The sequence below is a fragment of the Triturus cristatus genome, chromosome 7 (genome assembly GCF_964204655.1).
Source record: "Triturus cristatus chromosome 7, aTriCri1.1, whole genome shotgun sequence".
In the NCBI taxonomy this organism is placed as follows: Eukaryota; Metazoa; Chordata; class Amphibia; order Caudata; family Salamandridae; genus Triturus; species Triturus cristatus.
The window spans coordinates 1,659,087,343-1,659,109,611 of record NC_140590.1 but is presented as its reverse complement, the minus strand read 5'-3'; the positions used below and the strand labels follow the sequence as shown (position 1 = coordinate 1,659,109,611).

General features: G+C 46.8%; 1 protein-coding gene across 5 annotated transcripts in view; it reads right to left on the bottom strand.

Moving 5' to 3' along the window:
- Positions 1 to 17,986: 17,986 nt before the first annotated feature.
- SLC17A9 (solute carrier family 17 member 9) overlaps positions 17,987 to 22,269 on the bottom strand; it is a 165,082-nt gene continuing 160,799 nt past the window's right edge. For 3 of the 5 annotated variants that reach the window (XM_085619747.1, XM_085619746.1, XM_085619745.1), the window contains exons 13-14: positions 19,486 to 19,515; positions 18,831 to 19,134 (exon numbers count right to left, since the gene is read on the bottom strand). In XM_085619747.1, the coding sequence (XP_085475873.1) occupies positions 18,977 to 19,134; positions 19,486 to 19,515 (188 nt within the window). In that variant the 3' untranslated portion in view covers positions 18,831 to 18,976. Of the gene's footprint in view, positions 19,135 to 19,485; positions 19,516 to 22,269 lie in introns of all 5 variants that reach the window. The other 2 variants (XM_085619744.1, XM_085619743.1) reach the window with 2 other exon arrangements.

Sequence of the window (22,269 nt, the reverse complement as noted above, 5' to 3'; positions counted from 1 at the left end):
TGCACCTGCTTGAGCTGCCGGATAGCCTCCCTTAGAGATGGGCAAGCAAGGATGGAACCAGCCGCGTGGCTCTGGCCCTGCCCTTTCTCAAGTATCTGCAAGCTGAGCCAACCATCACAAGCCCCGCCACTTCCACCCCTCCATGAACTTATTAACAGCTATAAAATGCTATACGAAGGACCGCTGAGAGCATGCTTACATTCTAAAAGTGTGGCTTTCTTTGTGAGCTTTTTCCATGGAAAGAAGGGCTGAAAAGCAGAAAAGGTACGTCAATGTCTGCCTACAGCAGAGCAGAACTTCATATGTTCTCACTGAAGACCTCTAACCCAAGAGCAACCTCTGTGGGATCTCCAAGAACTTTGTTTCACTGATCAATGTAATTATCGCCAATAAAGCGCTGAACCCCTTGGAAATTCCTTAAATTCGTTCATTTGGCTAAGTTGGGAAACCAGTCATCTTGAAATAAAATAGTGTCCCGCTGATGTTCTACTTTTTTTTTAGAAATGCTTTGCATGTGTATATTGGCAATGTTTTAACGTGCTAGAAGTATTTATAGACCACAGTGTGCTAAATTTGTTCTTGAAAGAACTGAACATGGAGTCCTTTGGTGTTCCAAGGGAGAGGGTAGGAGAAATCCATTCAGTGACTCGATTGTACAAGGAGTAACTAGGAAGCCACTCACGCGTTTCAGCTCCTCCTCATGACCGCATTTTGAGATTCTAGGTAAATAACTTCACTCCCTTGAACCTCATTTTCTTTGACCACCTCTGTTTGAAAGAACCTTGAAGTAATTCAGTTCAAGGTGTGTGCCAATGTAAACCCTTACTGAGATGTGATTCAATGACAATCACATTGTTTCACTTATAATAACAATAATAGCCAAATATCTAGTGTACAAGTAAAGCATCTCTTGGTTTACTCATGGGGATATCCTTAATTCTCTGCCTCAAACACAAAAATACGTTGTAAGACTGCGCGCATACCCACCTCCCTATTCTCATGGACACCAATCCACCCTATGCCAGGTCATCTCCTTGCATGTATTTGAGCACCAGGCAGCAGGGCCGGCTTTAGCACTGGTAACACCCAGTGCGACAATCACTTTTGGAGCCCCCACGTTCCTTGACCGCCTCCTCAGATTCTCTCACTACCACCTGCAGAGGTGTCCCTCATCTCTCCCATCACAAGATATTACTAAGCACAGTGCCCTTCTGAGGTCACAGCGCCCCCTCCACAGGTCAGCGCCCAGTGCGGCTGCCCCAGTCGCACTGCCCTAAAGCCAGCCCTGCCAGGTAGTAACCAGGACTTGCCTTCAGTGACTTGATTCTTGACCCATAAGGCCCTGAAAATGTGAGAACGGGGAAGCTTGTTCGCATAATGCCTGAAAGGCTGAGTGTTGTGATGTATGACAAGTAGATTATTTATTAGTCTTAGTTGCAGGATGGTATCCAAGCACAGCAGTCTTATCAGGAGCAGCCTGCCTGCTGCTCAGCCCATACTCTAACTATCGCACCTCACCACACAGGCACCTAAACATTCCATTCATCATCACCACACCAACATTCCACTCAGAAAGCTCACACTGGCTGAGCAACTAGAAACCTAGGTAACAGGGGAGGTGCATGAATACATAAGCAAGATATAACAGAGAGGAGCAGAGTGTGATTTTAATGGTACACTGGGGGCAAGACAGGAAATTAGGCTGGGATGGGCAAAAGGGTATAAAAACTTAAATACTGCTTTCTAATTAACAAAGCACCAGTGACGTTCATGGAGACTTTACAGGACAATGGCAGACCTGCGCGCACCAGTCACCAGCAGCGCCATGGCATTCACACCTATGTGCATTGATGTACCAAAAGAGCTGACATGCCCAGAGCAAGAACATGGTCGTAAAGTAGATAGAAACTGATCGGTGGTAGAAATTCTCCGTCTGTCATTTTTTTGCATGCATTATCATTCACTAAAAACAATCCTGCGCATAATGAGTCAAATCAAATGCTTTTAATAGGGAGGCAAATGAAAGGGCTAAGTAAAATTTGAACCCAAGGTCACACACCTGCTTCAGTGGAGTTCTATACAATCCCAGCAACTTTGGTCACAACCGAGTTTCCCAGAGGTCCTGTCCATCACTCACAATCATACCTTCCATCTCGTTGGAGGTTAGCTTTAGTCAATAGGTTGCCATGCAGCTACACACGGCCACCGTGCATTTCTGTTACTTATGGGAAGATCCCCCTATTGATCCTCCAAAGTAGATGATAACCAGGGCAGCCAGTGGCTGAAATTAGATGTTAAACAGGCAAGGGATTAAAAGGGAAGCACGCAGTACACTGCTGAGAAGTTGTAGGAAATAGGAGGTTAGCTTAACAAAGCAGGGTTGCCATGGACTAAAAAAACAGGCGAAAAAATGCAATGAGCTTTAGGTCATCCGGAACCAAAATAAGGACCTAGCCAGCCTGAAAGAGTCACTACCAACTGCTTTACTTGCATTGGTACCAGAAGCGAATAAATGAATGAATGAAATTTGCAAAGTGCACTACTACCTGTACGGGGTTTGCGGCACTAAAGTGAACTAGATCCCCTTGAGAATTGAGCAAGAAAAATTAGCATTACTAAAAGCCAGGTCTTAAGCTGTTTCTAGAAGGTTGAGAGGAATGATGCTGTCCAATGGTAAAAGAAAAAGATTTAACAGTAAGAAAGGAACTGCAACCATGGTGACTTTTTCTAACCAAAGGTGTGTGTAGCAGTAGGACAAGGGTCGATATTAAGCTGTGAAAAGAAGTGTCAGGCTTGAATCTCCAACTAATGTATCTAGGACCTTCCTGGTGTTAAGCTATAGAAGTGAGATATAATGCTATGAAGATCACTCCTTATTTTAAGAGGAAATCAATGAAGATTTTTGAAAAAGGGGTGACCGACAGACACAGTGGAATGTATTCACTCCCTGTCTGATGGATGTATCTGAGGATGTAAGTTGTACATGGCATATGATACTTGTAGTCATATAATGCCTGTACCATGGTATATGGGGCTGTAGAAATATTGTTTTACAGACATTCGCAAACGTCTCAAAGCATTAGATATTACCCATTCTTTAACTTTGTTCCTATGTAACAATACTGCTCCAGATGTGTTCTGTCAGGAGGGTCTTTCAGAGGAACTGATCTCAGTTAATGATCCCCAATTTGTGAGTAAAGTGTTTGAAAATTACCTTGTACGCTGTGATGTTAAGCATATTACAGTCCAATAGGCAGGTGGAAAGGTTTAGCCGGGTTGTGAGGGAATCTATACTATTGGTTATTAATGGTGGTTTAGTTTGGAAGGTGATGTTGCAGACTACATTGTTGATTTATAGGACCAAACCAGATTTGGCCATTGGTTGTTCGTCATTTGAGTTGCTTAGAGGAAGTAAACCAAGATCAAAATTAGTTCCACAGTGGCTTAAAACGTTTTAAATTTGGTAAGGATGTTGATTAAAAACAGGTGGACATTTGCCCATAGAAAATGAAATCTTCAGTGAAACGGAACAGTGGTAATCCCACCAAGTTTGTATCCACATGGGCGACTGGGTTCTTTTAAACAACCCTGTTGTTGCAGGAAAGGAATTTCCCCGATAGTCTGATCTTGTTAAAGTGGGCAAGGAGTTTCGAAAGTCAGTGAGAGTGACAGAAGGTAATATTTGGAACTTGAGTAGCGTTTCAGTTTGTAGAAGGTATGGTAGTGAGATGTGTGAGGAGAATGGTTCACATCAATAAATCAGGGATTTATTAAGCGAGTTAATCACCAGCCAGGCTATCCAAGCACTCAGGGCCTTGCTGCTTTGGATGGGTCAGTTGAACAGCTAGGTCTTGAGCTCTTTCCTGAATGCCAGAAGAGAGGGTGAAGGGGAGGTCATCCAGGATTTATCAGCAAGGTAGGAGAAGGAGCGCCCTCCACTGTTGCTTCAGCGGGTTCAGGGGGTGTGAGCGAGGGAGAGGGAGGCAGAGCTTAGGTGTCTGAAGGGTTGGTGGAAGTTCATGCGGTGGTGGAAGCAAGCTGGTCCTTGATTGTGAAGGGATCTGTAGGAGTGGATCAACATCTTGAATTGACATCTCTTCTGAATGGGGAGCCAGTGGAGTTTCTTGAGGTGGGATGTGATGTGGGTCCGCTTGGATGGTCGAGGGTGAGTCTGGCTACAGAGTTCTGTATGGTCTGCAGGAGGCTAGTGGTGATTTCTAAGTAAAGTGCTTTGCTGTAGTCCAGCCAGCTGGTGACTAGGGCTTGAGTGACGGTGCGTCTGGTTTAGATGGCGAGCCATTGGAAGATTTTCCAGAGCATGCAAAGAGTGGAGAAGCAAGCTGATGAGACTGCATTTATCTGGCTTTTCATGGTGAGCTTGCTGTCCAGGGTAATGCCAAGGTTGCAGGCATGGTTTGTCTGAATGGCTGAGGGTCCTAGTTCGGGAGGCCACCAGGAGTCGTTCCATGGGCAGATGTTGTTGCCAAAGATCAGCACTTGCGTTTTGTCCATGTTGAGTTTCAGGCAGTTATTATTCATCCAGTTTGAGATGTTCACCAAGCACCTGCGGATCATGGCCCTTGAGGTGGAGGGGTCTTCTGATAGTGAGAGGATGAGATGGTGTTGTCTGCGTAACATATGATGCTTAAACCATGGGTTCTAATGATGCTGGCCAAGAGGGTCATGTAGGTGTTGAACAGTATGGGGCTAAGGGAATAGCCTTGAAGGATGCTGCAGAGGATTTTCTTGGGTTCCGAGGTTCTTCAGTTCACTGGGAGGGTTTCTTGAGAAGGAGTTTAACTTTTGAGTGTTTCCAATCTTCAGGAAAGTGGTCCATGGTGATGGATGCATTGAAAATGGGGATGAGCTTTTTGCTGATCTTCTTGATCCGTAGGTTGAAAATGTGGTGGGGACAAGAGTCTGTGTGTGCTCCTGAGTGGACAGAGTTCATGATGGTTGTTGTGTTCTGTGTAGTGAGTTGGTCCCTGGTGGTGAGTAGGGGGTCGGGGTCAGCATCTGTGGGAGTGAGAAGGCTAAAGAGGTTGGAAGGGGTAGGTTGGGGTTTGACATTTTTGTAGATGGTGCAGATCTTGTTGTGGAAGAAGTTCCCCAGTGTGTTGCAAAGTTCTTGGGAAGTTGTCAGGTTATTTCCAGTGGCTGAGGAATGTTGAAGAGTTCTTTGCTATGGTTAGAAATGCTTTCGATGCAGTCAGCCAAAGCTCTCATTTTTGACTTCTTTAGGAGTATTGGTTGAGGGATGTTTTGAAGGTTGCTCAGTCTGTGGGCTCCCTGCCAGTGTGTCTTTTCCTTTCAAGTCACTTGTAGTTGCGTTTCATGGTTGTCAGTTCAGTGGTGTATCAACTGGCCCGTTTGGTGGGTCTCTTGAGTTTGGTGTGGTTGACGAGTGTGACACTGTTGTTGCAGTCAGTGATCCAGATTGAGAAGTTCTTGACAGCCTGTTCTAGGTTGATTGTGGTGTCAGGTTGGGCGGTATTAAGGGCATCGGTCCACTGGATCTCTGACACTTTGCTTCAGCTGTGGTATGAGGGGCCAGGCGGCTTGGTGGCGGAGCCAGGGGATTCTGTGATGGTCACGTGGATGTTGGTGTGATCTGTCCAGGTGGGCTCGGTGTCATGACTGTACTTGACTGTCACTGGCCGTGTAGATGAGGTCAAGCATGTGTCCTGCATTGTGTGTGGGGTTGGTGACTAGTTGGGTGAGGCCGAGGTTGTTCATACTTTCAAGCAGGTTGGTGGTGTTGGCGGTGTTGATGCCGTCAAGGTGAAAATTGAGATCTCCAAGGATGATGGAGTATTCAGAGTCAATGGCGAGTGGGGTGAAGAAGTTGGGGATGGTGTTGAAGAAACTAGGGTGTGGTCCTGCTGTTCTGTAAGCATGGGTGCCTCTGTTGGTGGTTTTATCGATAGTTTGAAGTTGGAAATTGAGGTCAATCAATCAGGGAATTGTGATGCGCACTACTCACTCATGAGGATCTCAAGGCGCTGGGGAGGGAGGTGGGTGCAGCTCGGAGTCAGCCGAAGAGCCAGGCCTTGAGGCTCTTCCTGAAGGTGTGCAGAATAAGGGAGCGTCTGATGTTGACCAGAAGCTCGGTCCAGATCTTTGCCGCAAATTAGGAGAAGGTTCTTCCACCTGCTCTGGGTCTGCAGATGCGTGGGGTTTCTGCTAGGGCGAGGTCGGCGGAGCGGAGGTTTCTTTTGGGTACGTGAAAGGAGACTCTTTCGTTGAGGTATTTGGGTACGGTGTTGTGGAGGGATTTGTAATCGTGGGTGGAAAGCTTGAAAGTTACCCTCTTCTCGATGGGGAGCCAGATGAGGTCTCGCAGGTGTTGGGTGATCTGATCATGTTGTGGGATGCCAAGGACGAGTGTGGCCATGGTGTTCTGGATGGTCTGGAGTTTGCGTAGCAGGGATTTGTTCATTCCAGCATAGAGGGCATTTCCATAGTCCAGTCTGCTTGTTATGAGTGCGTGGGTGACGGTATTTCTGAATTTGGGGGATCCATTTGAAGGTCTTGCAAAGGATGCGGAGGGTGTTGAAGCAGGTGGAGGCGATGGCGTTAATTTGGTGGGTCATGGTGAGGGAGGAATCGAGTACGAGGCTGAGGTTCCGGGCATGGTCTGTGGGGTGGGGGTGGGGGGGGGTTTACCAAGGGCGGTGAGCCACCAGGTTTTGTCCCAAGCTGAGGGGGTGGGTCTGAGGACAAGGACTTGTGTCTTCTCCGAGATGAGCTTCAGACAGCTGCTGCTCATCCAAGATGTAACGTCTTTCATTTGTTTATGGAAGCTGCGTCTGGTGGCGTCGGGTTCCTTTGTGAGGGACAGGATGAGCTGGGTGTCTTCAGCTTAGAATACTATACTGAATCCATGCTGTCTGACGATGGAGGTGAGGGGGCCATGTAGATGTTGAAGAACGTGGGACTGAGCGACGATCCTTGGGGTACTCCGCAGTTGAGCTCTGTGCGTTCGGAGAGGAAGGGCGGGAGTCTGATACTGGGTTCTGCCGGTGAGGAAGGGGCAGAGCCAGTCAAGGGCGGTACCCTGTATGCCGGCGTTGTGAAGTCTGGCTGTGAGAGTGTGGTGGGAGACGGTGTTGAAGTCCACGGAGAGGGCTAGAAGGATGAGGCCCATAGTGTGGCCTTGATCAAGTAGCGTGTGGATGTAGTCTGTGGCGGCTATGATGGCGGTCTCAGTGCTGTGGTTGCTGCGGAATCCAATTTGGGAAGGGTCGAGGATGGCGTTCTCTTTGATGAAGTTTGTCAGCTGGGCGTTGACGATCTTCTTGGTGACTTTGGCAACGAAGAGAAGGAGAGAGATGGGTGTGTAGTTTTTCAGGTCTGTCGGGTCTGCAGAGGGTTTCTTGAGGAGGGGCTTGACTTTTGTGCATTTCCAGTCATCGGGGAATGTGCGCGAGTTGAAGGTGGCGTTGATGGTGGTCGTAGCTCAGGTGCTATGGTGGTGGCGGCTCTGTGAAAGATGTGTGGCGGGCAGGGGTCCATGGGGGCTCCTGAGTGAGTGCTCTTCATGGTTGTGGTGGTATCTTCAGTGATGATTGGGGCCCAGGCGGTGATGGTAGGCTGGCTGTCTAAGGTACGTGGTGATGGTAGGCTGACTGTCGTCGCTGGAGGAAGGAGTGGTTTCTGGTGTCTGTTCGCTGAGGTTGTCATAGAGTGCCTTGATTTTCAGATGGAAGTAGGAGCCAAGCTTGTTGAAGAGGTCCTGGGAGGGTGTGACATCCGTGGCTTTGCTGGGGGGTTTGGTGAATTGTTGGATTGTTGTTCCATGATCGGGGTGGTGTTGTCTGCGGTGGTGGTACAGAGGGAAGGTTTCTTTATAGATGATGGAGATTCCTCCTCCGTGATTGTTGATGTGGTCCCGGTGGGCTATCTAGTAGCCTTCTGGTGTTACTTAGGGAATGTCGGGAGCGGATGCAGGGTTGAACCGGGTCTCGGTGAGGAAGATGACATCAGGGTGAGGGAAGTAATGGAGTCCCAGATCTCGATGGCATTCTTGCAGAGTGATCAAGCATTGAGCAGCAGGCAGTGGCAGATGTGGTCAGCGTGGTGTTAGTCATGCGTGCAAGTGCTCTGGTGCTGCAGGAGAAGAGATAGTGCCGGCAGGTAAAAGGTCCTATAATAGATTGTGGAGAAGTGTGGCAGCAGTTGTTGTTGCAGAGTCTGGGGTCCAGGGCACAGAGGGAACTCTGTGGCGGTGTATGTGTGTGGCAGGAGAGCCAGGGCTCCTGGTGCTGGGTGAGATCCAGGTGCGGAGAGGCTTGCCTTTGGTGCACCTGCTGCACAGCTGTGCTGCGGCCTCCATTATGTAGGTCCTGGGAAGAGAGAAAGGTGCTGAAGTGGTGGGAAGCGGGAGGGAAACGTCAGGAAAAGAATGGCAGGAAACTGCACAAAACAGAACCTGTTAGTAAAAAAAATACAAATAAGCACAAAATACAAAGGAAAAATCCAATACAGCTAAACAGGGGGTAATACAAGCAACAGTAGGACAAAACAAGAAGCCAGTCAGGGGAAAAGGTACAAAAGGCTGTTCGTTCAGGAGCAAGGTGGAGCTGGTATGAGGACCTGAACACCTAATAACATGAAGATAACGATTCTGAATGTTAACCTGGGTGTAATGACAGAAATGTGTTCTTCGATGTTCCTTTTGAGGTACGTCTAAATGATACTGTGAGAACCTGCAGAAATAACAACTCTTATGCATCAGCATCTATTGATAATGAAAATGAAGTTTGTGATCATATTTCAGAGAAATGTATGCACACGGATTTGGAACACTGGAGTGTGATACGAAGTTGTTTTGTTAGATATACTACTAACAAGCTTCACAAATTCATAACATTTTAACTTTATTCTTCATTTTATTCCTGTATATTGTAGTTTCAACTGTCAGATTTGTTGTTTGCTAGTCATTTTGAAATGGTTTGTTTTTTCTGTGTTCACTTTCTTTCCCTCCAGGTTTGTTTAGTTTTACAACAAAGAGAGGTGTGCTGCATTTCACCTGCTGCATGCTAGACATTGGCAATGGAATTAGAATGTTATGTTGTGGGAGTGGCGCGCGACACCTTGCAAGACGGCCACCTGAGCTCGGAGCTCCGAGCTGTGTGGGAAAGACGCCTCTGTTTTTGGCGGCTCCAGAGCTGCTCCACTACTTCAATGGGGCCTATTCTACAGCGGAATCCCTTCTGAATGGGAGGCTGTCCTCTGGTTTCTCCTCCTGGCTATTGGCTGGTGGTACGTCGAGTGACAGGGACTGCTGCATTTCGGCCACCATTTTGTTTTTTCTACTGACTAAAGGAATTAATTTCTACTATGGAAATGTATTACAGTACTGTTTTTTCCTCTAGATATATTTAAGGACTTTCGTCTCTGGACTTTTCTTATTACTATATTTCATTCAAAGGAGATTTTATTGACGACCTATACTGATGCTGGCTTAAAAGTATTTGCTTTACACATGGGCAGATCCAAATATTTACTAAACTCTAATAAAAGGATTACTGCTGGTTTGCCTGTATCAGGTTCTGCTTCCTTTACACACTCTATGGCCGATTTGCATAATTCTGAAAAGATGGCTCATTCTAGCATTTCCAGAACAGCGTCTATGCCTATTGCGCCATTAAAAATGCATTTGCCTTCTTTTGCTAACAAAAGGCTTAAACAAGACCACCTCCTCTGCCAAAATCTACTTCGTCTGTGTTTAAGACATTTATTGAGGAAGCCAATGCATGTTTAGAAGTTTTGGATACTAAGTGGTCTTCACTCGACTCCAGGGTGTCCGTCAAGTAACAGCACGTCCATGATCTTCAAGATGTCTCTTCAAGGATCTCCTCTTTGGAGAAGGATATTACCCTCTTAAAGAAGTCTGCTGAGGATCTTGAAAACAGAAATAGGTGCAGTAACCTTCACCTATATGGCTTTCCAGAGGGCATTGAGGGTCCCGCATCCCCAAGCCCACCAATCTGAGTCACAACATCCCATGTGGTGTTGAAGTGTTTTAGGGACATTTGATTTATGCAGGATTCACAGTTGTATCATTCAAAACTGTGCCTGCCCGTATGGGAATTTCTCTAGGGCACTGTGTCCTCCAAAGTCCCACATCTGCCTCCCACGCTTCCCTCAGTGGGCCTAGTGGGTCAGGAGAGTTATTCATAATCTTTCGATACATGAGGGAGACCTCTTCGTCAATCATAGGGTTGAGTAGAAGCCGGTTTTCCAGTGGGGAGTACTCAGGTATATGTTCTCCCTCTGGTATATGACATCCTAGAGCGTGTCTCAGTTGCAGATAGCAGAATCTCTCTCCATCTGCCATCTGGTATTCCGTCAGTAAATTTTCGAACGTGATTATAGTCCCACCGTGCCAGTTGTCCCCCAGACGGCTTATCCCAAGGAGATTCCACTTACGAAAGTGTCCAACCTCACCCAAAAGGTTGCTGTCCCAGAGCAGAGTTTTGTCTGTTAAATTTGTTTCCCATCCAAATAGTTTTGTGGCTTTACGCTGCACCAACGTCCGTGTGTGCACTGGAAGTGATCTCTCTGACCTTTTAATATACAGCACAGTCGAGTATCCGCTATTTCTCATGGCGAGGCGGTCTATTCAGTAGGCGGGCTCATTGTATGTTGCATAAACTCAGATATTGACAAGCGGAGATGCCAAGTAGTAGTTACTGACACCTGGGAGCACCAGGCCGCCCTCATAGACCCCCCCATTGTAGTTTAAAGAGCGCTATTCGCAGGCTGCCTTCCAACCCTCCCCCTAGCCCCCCCCCCCACCTCCCCCACAGCAGGTTACGCTGTTCCACCTCGATCACCCAGAAGAGGGCCTTTGGGTCTCAATATGGGGTATTTTGAAGCACATATAATAGGCGGAGAAGGGCCATCATCTTGAATAAAACCACTCTGCCCATAAGGGAGACTGGAAGGCGTCACCAGTGGGCCACGTATTTCCGTAGCCTCTCCAGCTGTGTGTAGACATTATGAGCAATAAAGTCTTCCTCCGATCTGATAATCCAGAAGCCAAGATACTTTAACTCCTGGCGAGTCAGGGCCACACAGCAGCATGTGAGAGGCATAATCTCACCCACCAGGGAGAACACTAGGGATCTATCCCAGTTTATCTGGTAGTCCGAGTAGCTGCCAAAGAGATGGAATATATGAATACGTCTATGAAAAGTCTGACAGGGCTTATATGCATAAAGCAGAATGTCATCCGCATATAGAAAAATGTGTTCCTCCCAGCTACCCACCAAGCCTATACCTCAAAAAATGGTCTCCCCACGATCCCACACTGCAAGCCACTCAAGTCCCAGAGTGAAGAGCTAGGGGGAGAGTGAGCAGGTCTGTCACGTATCCCTATGCAAAGGGAATGGTCTAGATATTGCCCCATTCACACTGACCCTACTCGGGCACAGAACTTTGGTCCGAAGCCCAGTTTGGAAAGGACCACAAAGAGGTATGGCCATTCGATACTATTGAATGCCATTGGCGCGTTGAGTGACAGCAGGACGGCATTCTCAGTCGATCGGGCCACTGTCGCCTGCATGACTCCGTATAGACGGCAAAGAGTCAGCCTGGAACTTCTGTGTGGCATGAATCCCGACTGATGAGGGTGGATTGCTGTAGACACCACTGGGCCCAGCCGGTTAGCTAGCAACTTTGCCAAGACTTAGGAGATAGGCCTATAGGAGCTACATAGCTGAGAGGGCCTTCCTTTTTTCGGAATGACAACGATAGTTGCCATTCACAGATCTTCTGGCAGTCGTCCCTCATCTTGTGTGGTAGTATACATGCTTAGCATTGGCTGGGCACTTCCTGTGCTACACTTTTATATAGTTCTGCGGGAAGAATATTCGGGCCGGCTACATTTTCAGATTGCAAATCCCAAGTGGCCCCCACAATTTCTTCTGTCATCAAGTCTCAATCAATTGCCTCCCTTTCCTCTGCCGAGAGCACCAGTAGGTGGATATCTTTGAGTATTTTGGTGCTGTCTTTTCTCGACCTCCCAGAGACAGGCTGGTATATTACCTCATAGTAGGTTACGAAAGCCTCAGCTATTTCCGCTCTGGTCCTCCTTGGGGGATTACAAGGGTTTTGGAGCGCTAAGACCCAATTTCAGCTCATATCTCGCTTCTCCAGCCATGCTATTAACTTATTGGCTTTATCGCCTAAGGTCATATATTCGTCACTGCGTGGCTACCGCGTGTGCATGCGCCTCATTCTCTTTCTCTGAGCTCTCCCTGTTTTAGACGCAACTTGTGTCTCAGCACCGGGTCAGTCGCCCCTTCCTGCTCCAACCACATCTCCATGTCTGTTATTTCTTGTTCTATTTTATCGCAGTGGGAGCACCACTCTTTTCTCTTACCCCCAACCACTGCCTGCATGAAACCCCGGGCCACTACTTTATATGTTTCCCAGAAAGTACTGTGTGAGCCCACCGAGCCTGAATTTTTATCCAAGTATTGTTGTGTTCGTTCCTGAAATTTGTCTTGGAAGTCACGACCCTTAAAGTGCCTGGGGTCTATGCGTGGTGGGAGAGTGTAGTCTCAGGTAGGACCCTGCAGAAGCACCTCGACCGGAGAGTGGTCGGATATGCTCCTTGCCCTGTGACGTGCCTCATGAAATTGCCCTGCATACATGGTCTGAGTGAAGATGTAGTCTAGACAGCAGCCACTACTGCGTGCCGCCAAGATGTGTGTGTATTGCCTAGCATTCAAGTTGCGTGTCCTCCATAAGTCCGTAAGCCCCATTGCTTCAACAAAAAGCACGCAATGGCTGTGGTCCTGTCCCGAGGGGGCATCATTGCCCTATCTTGCTGTACTAACATTGCAGCATTTATATCCCCTCCCAGTATGAGGATGCCTTGGGACATACCTAATAATAGTTTACTAAGTTCTGGGAGAGTCTCTCTGTGGAGCCTCGGTGGTACGTAGGTGGAGAAAATGTTGAATGTCCGGTCCTCCCATGACCCGGTGAGTGCCACGCATCTGTCTGCTACATCCTGCAATGTGCGTGGAGGGCAGAAAAGGTAATGTGTTTTTAGTGAGGATTGCCACCCCTCTGGAGCATGATGTGAATCCCGCATGGGCTAGGAGTGTTCAAACCGATTCAGTGGTAGGTAGTTGTTGCCCTTCAAATGTGTCTCCTGTAGGAGAACTAAGTTAGGGGATTGTCTGTGCAAGTAATTCAGAACCATAGTACGCTTAATTTTATCTCCCAGGCCATTGACGTTCACAGTCATGACCCGGCGTGCCGTTTTACGTGGCATTATCATAGCCATAGTAAGGTAGATCACAACTTTCCTGTCTCCCCCCGATTGTCCCCCCCTCCCCTCTGTCACCATATGACTGAATATCATATACATTTCCCATTGGTGTTTCTGGACCTAAACCAAGAAAAACATGCATCTTGTACAACATAACAGAGGAACAAGTACCCTCGTAAAACACCCCCCACCCTGCTACCCTGAACCATAGGTGTAAAACTACCCACTTCCCCAATTTGCAGAGCGCCAGTAGCTCAAACAGTCACTATATGCTAGAGTCGGATGGCGTTGCTTCCTATAGGTCATTAGAGGCGCCCCCAACTTCCCTGTTATTCTAGTGTCCAATGTTTGTCCCTCCATACATTTGTACAGAAGAACCCCAGCACTTACGAGACCTTTAAGTGTGGAGGAGTCTATTGCTCAGTTTTCAGTTCTTCTCACCCAAGAATCAACCAGGGCCCATTGCTCAGCATAATTAGTTTCTTTTCTGTCCCATTCTACAAGGCCAGAGCGCCCTCTCATTTCAAAATCGCTCACTGAGTCGGGCTCATTGGGTGAGTCTCTGGGGAAAGACCTACTCCTGAAACATCGCCCTGTGGCCCATGGGGGGTATCGTCACTCTGGTCCCTTCAGTGCCATTGATCTGGCTGTTGCTTGTTTCCACGTCCGCCTTTAAGCCAGTCCCATACATCCGCCTTTAAGCCAGTCCCATACATCCTTAGGCACAGTAAAGTACCACGACTTGCCATTGTCCAACACCCTGAGGTTCACCGTGGACAGCTTCATGTATTTAAGGCCTTCAGATCTAAGCGCCCTCTTTGCTTCGTCGAATGTGCGTCGCTGTCGATGCACCAGGATAGTAAAGTCTGGGAAGAACCGGATCAGTGCATTTTTCTAAGGCTGATCACCCTTGAGACGTGCAGCTTGTACGATAGCGTCAGGATCTCAATAATTCAGGATCTTGGCAAGGATTGTTCTGGGTGGGGCTCCCATCCTTGGCTGAGGTACCGGTGCACTGTGTGCTCTTTCGACTGAAAATAAATTTGATAGGCGTATTCGGTTTCAAATGGTTCAGTAGAAGGTCCTCCAAGAAGAGGTCCATGGAGGGGCCTCTGCCCCCTCTGGGACCGCCACCACCCTAAGAGTTCCTGCGGGCCCTTCAATCCTGATCTTCCAGTTTACCTGCCATTATTTTGTGCTGGTGGGTTAACTGCTGTACCTGGTCTTCCAGTTTCTGGGTGGCCAACTGAGGTTCAGTAATGCTCGTTTCTGCTGCTGTGACCTTCTCAGAGGTTTTGTTCATGTCTGCCCGAGGAGGTTCACTTCTATTGTGACCGTGTCCATTTTCTTTTCAAGGGTTGTTCCCAATTCATGAATGACTGCCATTATAGCCCCAAGCGAGGGCTCCGCCATTCCCTCCTGACCCCCAGTTGCGTCTACATCTGCAGCTGCCTGTCTGGGCGCCGCGTATTTGTCCAGCTTAATGGACTGAATGGGAGGGAACTCCCTTCAGCCGCATGTTGGTGTTCTTAGTATGGAGCTCGTTCACTTCTGGGCTTACCACCTGATATTGCGCCCTACTATGGCTAAGGATCGAGGTCAGTGGCGCCCGCTGAGTCAACACCAAGGTAGCGTGGCAGGAGGGCCCACAATGATTCTCCCTGGGCATCAATTCCCCCACTTCACTCCACGGTAGACGCCCCGTTTCCAACCGGGCCTTGTCGCTTCCAGCAAAGAATCTTATATTTTATGTAGTCCACCTAAGCCACAGACCCGGTGTCGCCAGGCTTCACCACCCCACCTAGGGCCCACAGGTTGCTGCTATTCCACACCCCTCACTGGGCCCTATAGGCCTTATCCACTGGTTGTTTGCTGGCTCCTATTCTCCTGTGTGTACAGGGTGGTGATTGTCCCTGTTTTGCAGCCGTCTCGTCTACCTTCTATCGAGGTCTCCTGGAGTGTCTCTCTGCCTGCTCATGCCGCCAGTCCCTTAGGAAACTCCTCCTGATGTATTCCCCCTGCAGCCGCCCTCTGGTGCCTGTCCCAGGCGTCTTCACTATGGTCTCCCTTGTTCGCTCCCTGGGAGGGGGGGGGGGGGGGGATGGAGGTTAGTGCCGACTGCCTGTCTCCTCAATGCACGCGTCGCTTCGCCAGCAGCTGTGAGTGGGCAGCCGAGGGCGGGGGGCGGACAGGAGAGACAGAAGCCCGCTACCCAGAGTAGATGCCGCAGGCAGCGGGCACCACCAGGCGCCAGCCTGGATCGGGAAGCCTGCCCTCAGCAGTCGTCACTGCCTACCTTGCGGCTCTCAGGATGCACCTCAAGTGCCGTCCGCGCCAGCGTAGGCCCTGACAGTGGCCCCAGACAGTAGATCATTTGGTTGGACACCCCACTCTGCTCTGCTGGGCTGAGTCCGGCAAATTTAGGCCAGATTTTCAGAGAAGGCAGGGAGTGCCGCCGCAGAGCGCTTCGGTTATACGGCCTTCTTGTCTGGTGCCAAGCCACACCCAACTCCACAAAATTAATAGTAAACATGCAGAATTCAAAAAGTTACAACATGAGAAAAATCATCAAATGCCACATGGCAAATTCAACACAAAATTAAAAAGTATATTAAAATTAGAAAATGTGATGGGTGAATCACTTGCAAGAGTGTCAGACACCGGCAATCCCTTGGGGCCACATTCCATTCAACCAGGCATTTTACCCACTGTGCCAGCCCAGATGTGGAGCGAGCATATGCAAATCAGTCTGGTTCTAGCTCTATAGGAAAGGACTGTCAGGTCACCAGATTCAGTAGTCCATAAAAGAACTCGGCAACAGGGGAAGACTTAGAACCCTCTTCTAGTTTGGCACCTTGTGCTGCTGAGTTCTGGTTCCCTTCCTGTAGACTGCTCCTCACTGGTGCTGAAGCCTTCCTCTGATCTAACTTGGGGTCATAGATTGGGGGTCGACAACTTTTGCTTGGTAAGTCAAATACTGGATTACTGTGATAAAGTGAAAGTGTATGGTTATTGCACTTTCCTTCCTTATGGTGCTCCTTCCTGCCCAACAGGAAAGCTGCTGTACCTCAACTACTTTCCAAGAGGCCTTGCCACCACTGCAGGTCTATGTGTTTCAGCCTGCATCCAACCAACCACCTGGAATCTCACTCTACTTGCATCCGGGTCTCCTTCATATCTTAGGTCAGGCATTGAGCGGACATGTAGTGGAAGGAGGGGGATGATGACCTCAATCTCACTCGCTTATTTGAAATTAGGTCAAGACACATCCAACCTGAACCAGTAGAGCAGGTCACCTCTGAACAGGAATATAAGGGACTCCAAAATAGTTCCAGCCTACTAAGGCCTCATCCGTGAGGTGCAGCTTGTATTCCATGGCACAGTGAACACGGAACCCAGGTTTGGGTATACCTGTCGCACTTACGACATACCATAAATACAACAAAAGATGATAGGTGGAAGGTAGGCAAAACTCCCAGCTGTGATGTAGTTGGCTCCAATCACACATTTGTGGAATAAAGCATGCACAGACAGTAGGATGGTACTGGAAACTGCCTAGGGCACATGCACCCGGACCCTTTAATTAGCAGGGTAACCTGACCGGTGACGCCTGTGATAAGTGGGTGTAAAGTGTATTCACATTACACTCCTAAACACTAGAACACTACACCAGCCACTGGCAGTCGCCTTGGCAACCTAATTCCATCCTTTTTTGCCTACTGGGCCACTCAATGCACTGGTATGCAGCCAGAGCAGCGGCTAGTGGCTGAGACTTTTGCAAGCATTCGCCCCAACACTTTTTGTTGTTTCTGTAAAAGAAAGAATACAGAACCATCGGTCCCTTCTGCAGCAAAGCATTTAGGTGTCCATGTTTAATTTATTGGAAACATTAGATAAATATATTTTGACATATACAACTGCAAAATGGTTCACATAAAAAATCTTAAACTTCCTATATTTAAAACTTTCAGAAAAGTGCCAAGTCATTTTAAAGTTTCTGTTTTTAAAACATATGTATTTTTTGTATTTTTTATGGAGTCTCAAAAACTACTCTTCACTATCCGTGAGACACAGCACATTCTTGGATGACTGTCTTTTCTTTCCTCAGTCTCTTCAAGACTTGTGTGGAAAAAACAGTCTCGCTTAACACTCCATTGCACTTATACCTCTGAGGACTTCAATGGTATGATAATGACTGATGTCACACTCAAGCATAATGACAATTTGGATAAGCAGGAACACTGATGCCCAAGGTGCCCTCAATAGAAACAACAGAGAGAGTTCCTGAAGAGTCAGGGACTGTGTCCCTGCCAAAAGCTGTTCAGCTGACATAACAGCTGAGACATATAGAAGAGCTTGAACAGCCCCGGATAAACAATTTCAGACACTGAGGATCATCTATCAAGTTCCTCAAGTAATCTTTCTTGCACGTAAACGGTGTGACTAGATAATTACTGCTTCACCGCCTGTGGTGCACCGAAGACCAAGGGATACCCAAAATAACAATCGCCTGTGGCTAACGGGGTGGCATCCTTCGCTCCATAGCCCTCTTGCTGCACGTACCACTGGAGGTGACAGTCTACAAGAGTCCAAATTATATGTTATGAAATGTTTCATTAATTGCTGTGTCTAGCGAAGAGATTTCCGCGATTCAGGATATATATATATATATATATATATATATATATATATATATATATATATATATACATATACACACACACACACACACAGATCACATTTATTACACAATGTAACGTTCTTCTAGTTTTTCTCTGCAATCGAACTCTTCATTTTAGCCCTTTAGAGTGAATTTAGCACCAGCTACTATCCACTTTATAATAAATATCTGCCTGATATACAACACCAGGAGTGTGAATCTCATTGACATCAGTACATGTGGACGATTACAACAGGGCATTCTGGAAAAACAGAACTACCACCAAACTAATTCATGTTCTGATGGAAAGTATACCCAGATACAGTTATTGTTTTGGGAGATGCCAACTCGCCCTCCTTCACAGTATAAAAGATCTGCTACAGAATATCCATCCGCCAGCCCTTTTGAGGTGGCAGAACAGATTGCTGTATGCTAGTCTCCTAACAGGGGTGATTACAACATGGCTCGGAATAGTTGCCATGATCCTCAAGCGGACATGGTGTACAGAGTTGTGGTGCCACCCCATACAAAAGCTGGGGATCACCAACTTGCTTGTTTCTAAAGTGACCGTAGAGATTTGGTAAAAGACAGGCTCTGCCATAGAATCACAGCCTGTCCCAGCGCATAAGGTTGCGCTAAATTTGGGTTTGTGCAACATATGTTTGGGATTAAAATGGGGAGGAGGTAAAAAATAGGGACAAAATCTCTAGTTAAAAACATTTAGGACCCAATGAGCTCTCCTTAGCTCGTTTCTGCTACACTGCGCCCATCCTTTTTGTGGGCGACAATGCTTCTGTGTCAGTCATTATGCCTTGGCATGTTTGCACCGAATCTTCTGGCCTCCTCATTGTAGGATCTTCCTGTCCTTCCATCAACACTGTTACAAGGCCGTTGAAAGTAACAGTTCACCATGTAGAGACTCCTCCCTCTGGCCCCAGCTGGGCAAAATATACCCTGTATTGCATAGCAACGCCTGGTCCAACCCATCACAGCGTTGTTGAAGGAAGGTCTTGCCACCTCGGCAACTACAAGTGGATGAGATCAACATCAACTCTACGTGCCTCAGCAAAAGTCAGATAGACGCCCAGGCCAATGCTGTTGACTACGGCAACCAGGTTGAAGACTGGCGTCCAGGAGCCGGTTACTTCGATGAGATATCCAGACAAGTAGACCCAGACAACACCTGGAATCAGAAGGAAAGATGATAAGGCTTAATAGTGCAGGACCACTCAACAGAAGAACACTCATAAGGGGTGGTCCTCATGGGCGATGTCTTCCTATTTCAGGCAGAACCTGAACCCTTCCATTTCCCATTCGGAGCCTGTGGGAGCCCTAATGGGAGAACGTGTCTAACCTCCCCCTCTACTTAAGAAACCAAATGCCATTTTTTTCCAGTAAATTATGAATTGTCCTTTTGCCTACTTTGTGGAAGGATGATTGGGTGGCATCATTACAGGAGTCATGGGAGGAAGGCTTAATGGAGGTACTAAGCCCACAGTCATAAAAAAAGAGTGTTAGTGAAGGCATTGCTTACCAAGTAGGGCACCTCCAGTGTTGGCGACACCTACAAAGGATACAAATAAAACATAGATAGGTATGAATAACAATGTTACTATATGAAGTCACAGTGGATAAGAAGGCAGTTAAGACATGTAGGCACAACAAGCCACCAGCAAGTAGGCACAATTTACTGCAGTAGTTAGTAGAGAGAATACCTTGCTCTTCTACAGCATTTAAACAACATGTTACTAGTACTAGATTTTTAGGCCTTATTACTAGTATAGGTGCTTTTTATCTCACCTGATGAATAGCAATACCACTGGGTATATTATTTATTGGGTGCAATAAATTGCATCTATTACAAGTTTCTGGAATAACATAGATGTTGCTGTTTAACGCACAAAAATTGGCATGATATGATAAATACCAAGACCTAGAGTGGGAGTGGTCTGTTAGGGTGTGAGCTACATAAGCCCAGTAGACACAGTGCAGAAATGGCAGCCCTTGCTCAGGTAACCTGACAGGTAGGCTAGCAGAGCGACACCTCGCAATACAGGTGTGTGAACGCATAGCCTCCTGGGATGTAGGACCCACCTAAATGGGCAGCTTTACACCCAGGTAACAGAATGTAACATCTGTATGTACCTGATGTTATGAAGAAATATGATGGTCATTTGTGAATTGTCCAAACCGGAGGAGGGAAAAATCAACCCTTTCCCTTAGATCTACAAAATCTATGTTGGAAAATATTGCGATTTTACCCTGTGGGTGTGGCAACTGGTCACGGACAGCGGTAGCACTATATTAATGACGTGTCATCTTGTCTCCTCTGAAGAGGCCCTTGGGCTCTTCTGGTTACAGAGCTACACAGGAGTGTCCCAAGATGGCGGGCCCCGACCCTCTTGTGTCTCTAAATCACCATGATGTTATGTTCAGATATTTCAACCCTAGTAAATCAGTAGAATTTCTGGTGTTCTGTTTTGCACAGACACCTGTGACACCTGCATTCTGTGTGGGCGTGGTTTTCAGAGGAAAAGATTCAAAACTCATTTAAAATTTCATAATTTAGTCAATGTTTTTCATGTTTACCAACCACCTGCCCCATGTAATGGCCCTCTACTACTTCCACATATCTGATTGATATCACATCTGCAGTATCATCTGGTATACAGGTACACTTTTCCAGATCCATTTCCTTCCTCACCATAGCCTTGAATTGCCAAAAGTCAAGTCAATAACAAGCGTGATGTAACGTGGTATAATGTTTTAGTGGAAGATGGAACTTCCACACACTACACATCCTCGTTCCTTGCCAAGAAAACTTAAAAAAACAAACTAAAGAAATACAGTGTAACAATCGCAATAAATTTAAGTCAGTCAACTTATCCAGGACTTCCTTGCTGTGTTATTTAAACTGTGTTGTTTTCTTCTCACCCCATCGTCATAACCATAACAAGTGAAAGCCACATATTACATTTCTCCATTTGCACTCTTGTGGGAACTCTGCAAAATCATAACTACATCGGTTTGGTGGACCGGCTTCTGATCTGGTATCACTCCATTCTTGCCTTTCCTTTACACCCTCTCTACATTCATCAATAACTTTTTAGTATCCATTTTCTCTTATGACACTCTGCTCTGCCATCTTTATATTTTCATCTTACTGATTGCCTATCGAGAGTTCCTACTACCAAAGAGACTGAAATATAATACTCTTATAGCGAACCTTACCTGAAGTACTTTTATTGTTAAGATTCACTAAACTGCAATATGCTCACAAAATCTGTGACTGGTCCATAAAATGGGCTATACTGTTATGGCCTTAACACCTCTCTTTAGCCACTGACCAAGCGCAAATTCCTTACCAGGCACACATTAGTTTCATCTTGATAATTAATAAACACACCGTGCTTCAGAAGTTCTCTCTCCATCTTCTTCCACAGACAACTCTGCTTGAATGAAAATACTCATCCAGCTATGTTGCACCTTCAAGATAGGTGTGTGTTCCCCTCCTCGACTCGTATAACTAAAACTTGAGTGTACAACTCCTACTCCCAGAATAACATTTTTACATCACCTCAATTCAATTAATACACTGGTTCTCTCTCACCCTTTAAATCTTTATTGATTCTTTCACCTTTGTCATAACCTACTCGAAGATATAAGGATCTACATCTATGTTCCACACCCAGACTTTCATATACCAAACATGAGCTGTAATCTCCAAACCGTTAGGAACACCTTACCCCCTGAATACTGGTCACAGAAAACGTCCACATATTGTGTGCACGCAAGTTCAACCGGGCATACTCCTAGCCACTTACTATAACATTATACCATCACCAAAAATGCTTATCTTGGCCTCTTCCCAACTGAATGGGCACAGCCACATCAAGGATCACACATCCATACACCAATGGCCTTAGTGACCAATGGTAGTCTCAAAGTATTCTGGTCCTTACCTGATGGCTCACACATCACACACTTCCTCTCCACCTTCTGTGTCAAACCTCGGGTGCCTAAACAGGTCCTTAAATCTCCATTTTATTCTACATAGCCTAAGACCAACTTCATGTCTTAGAATTATGACATTGTACCTCCAACCCATGTCCATCTCCTCCTCAAGAGATAATTCCGCCAGGATACCCCTGATACCCCCAGTTTAACTTACAAGATTTGCCGCATAGCATAGTTCAACTAGACTTTGATATCCAACACCTAGCTCAAACTTACATATTCTTTGTACCACTGTTTCCATTCTCCTCTGGATATTGTGGTCTTCCCCTACCAGTAATCCTAGACTACTAAACCATCATCA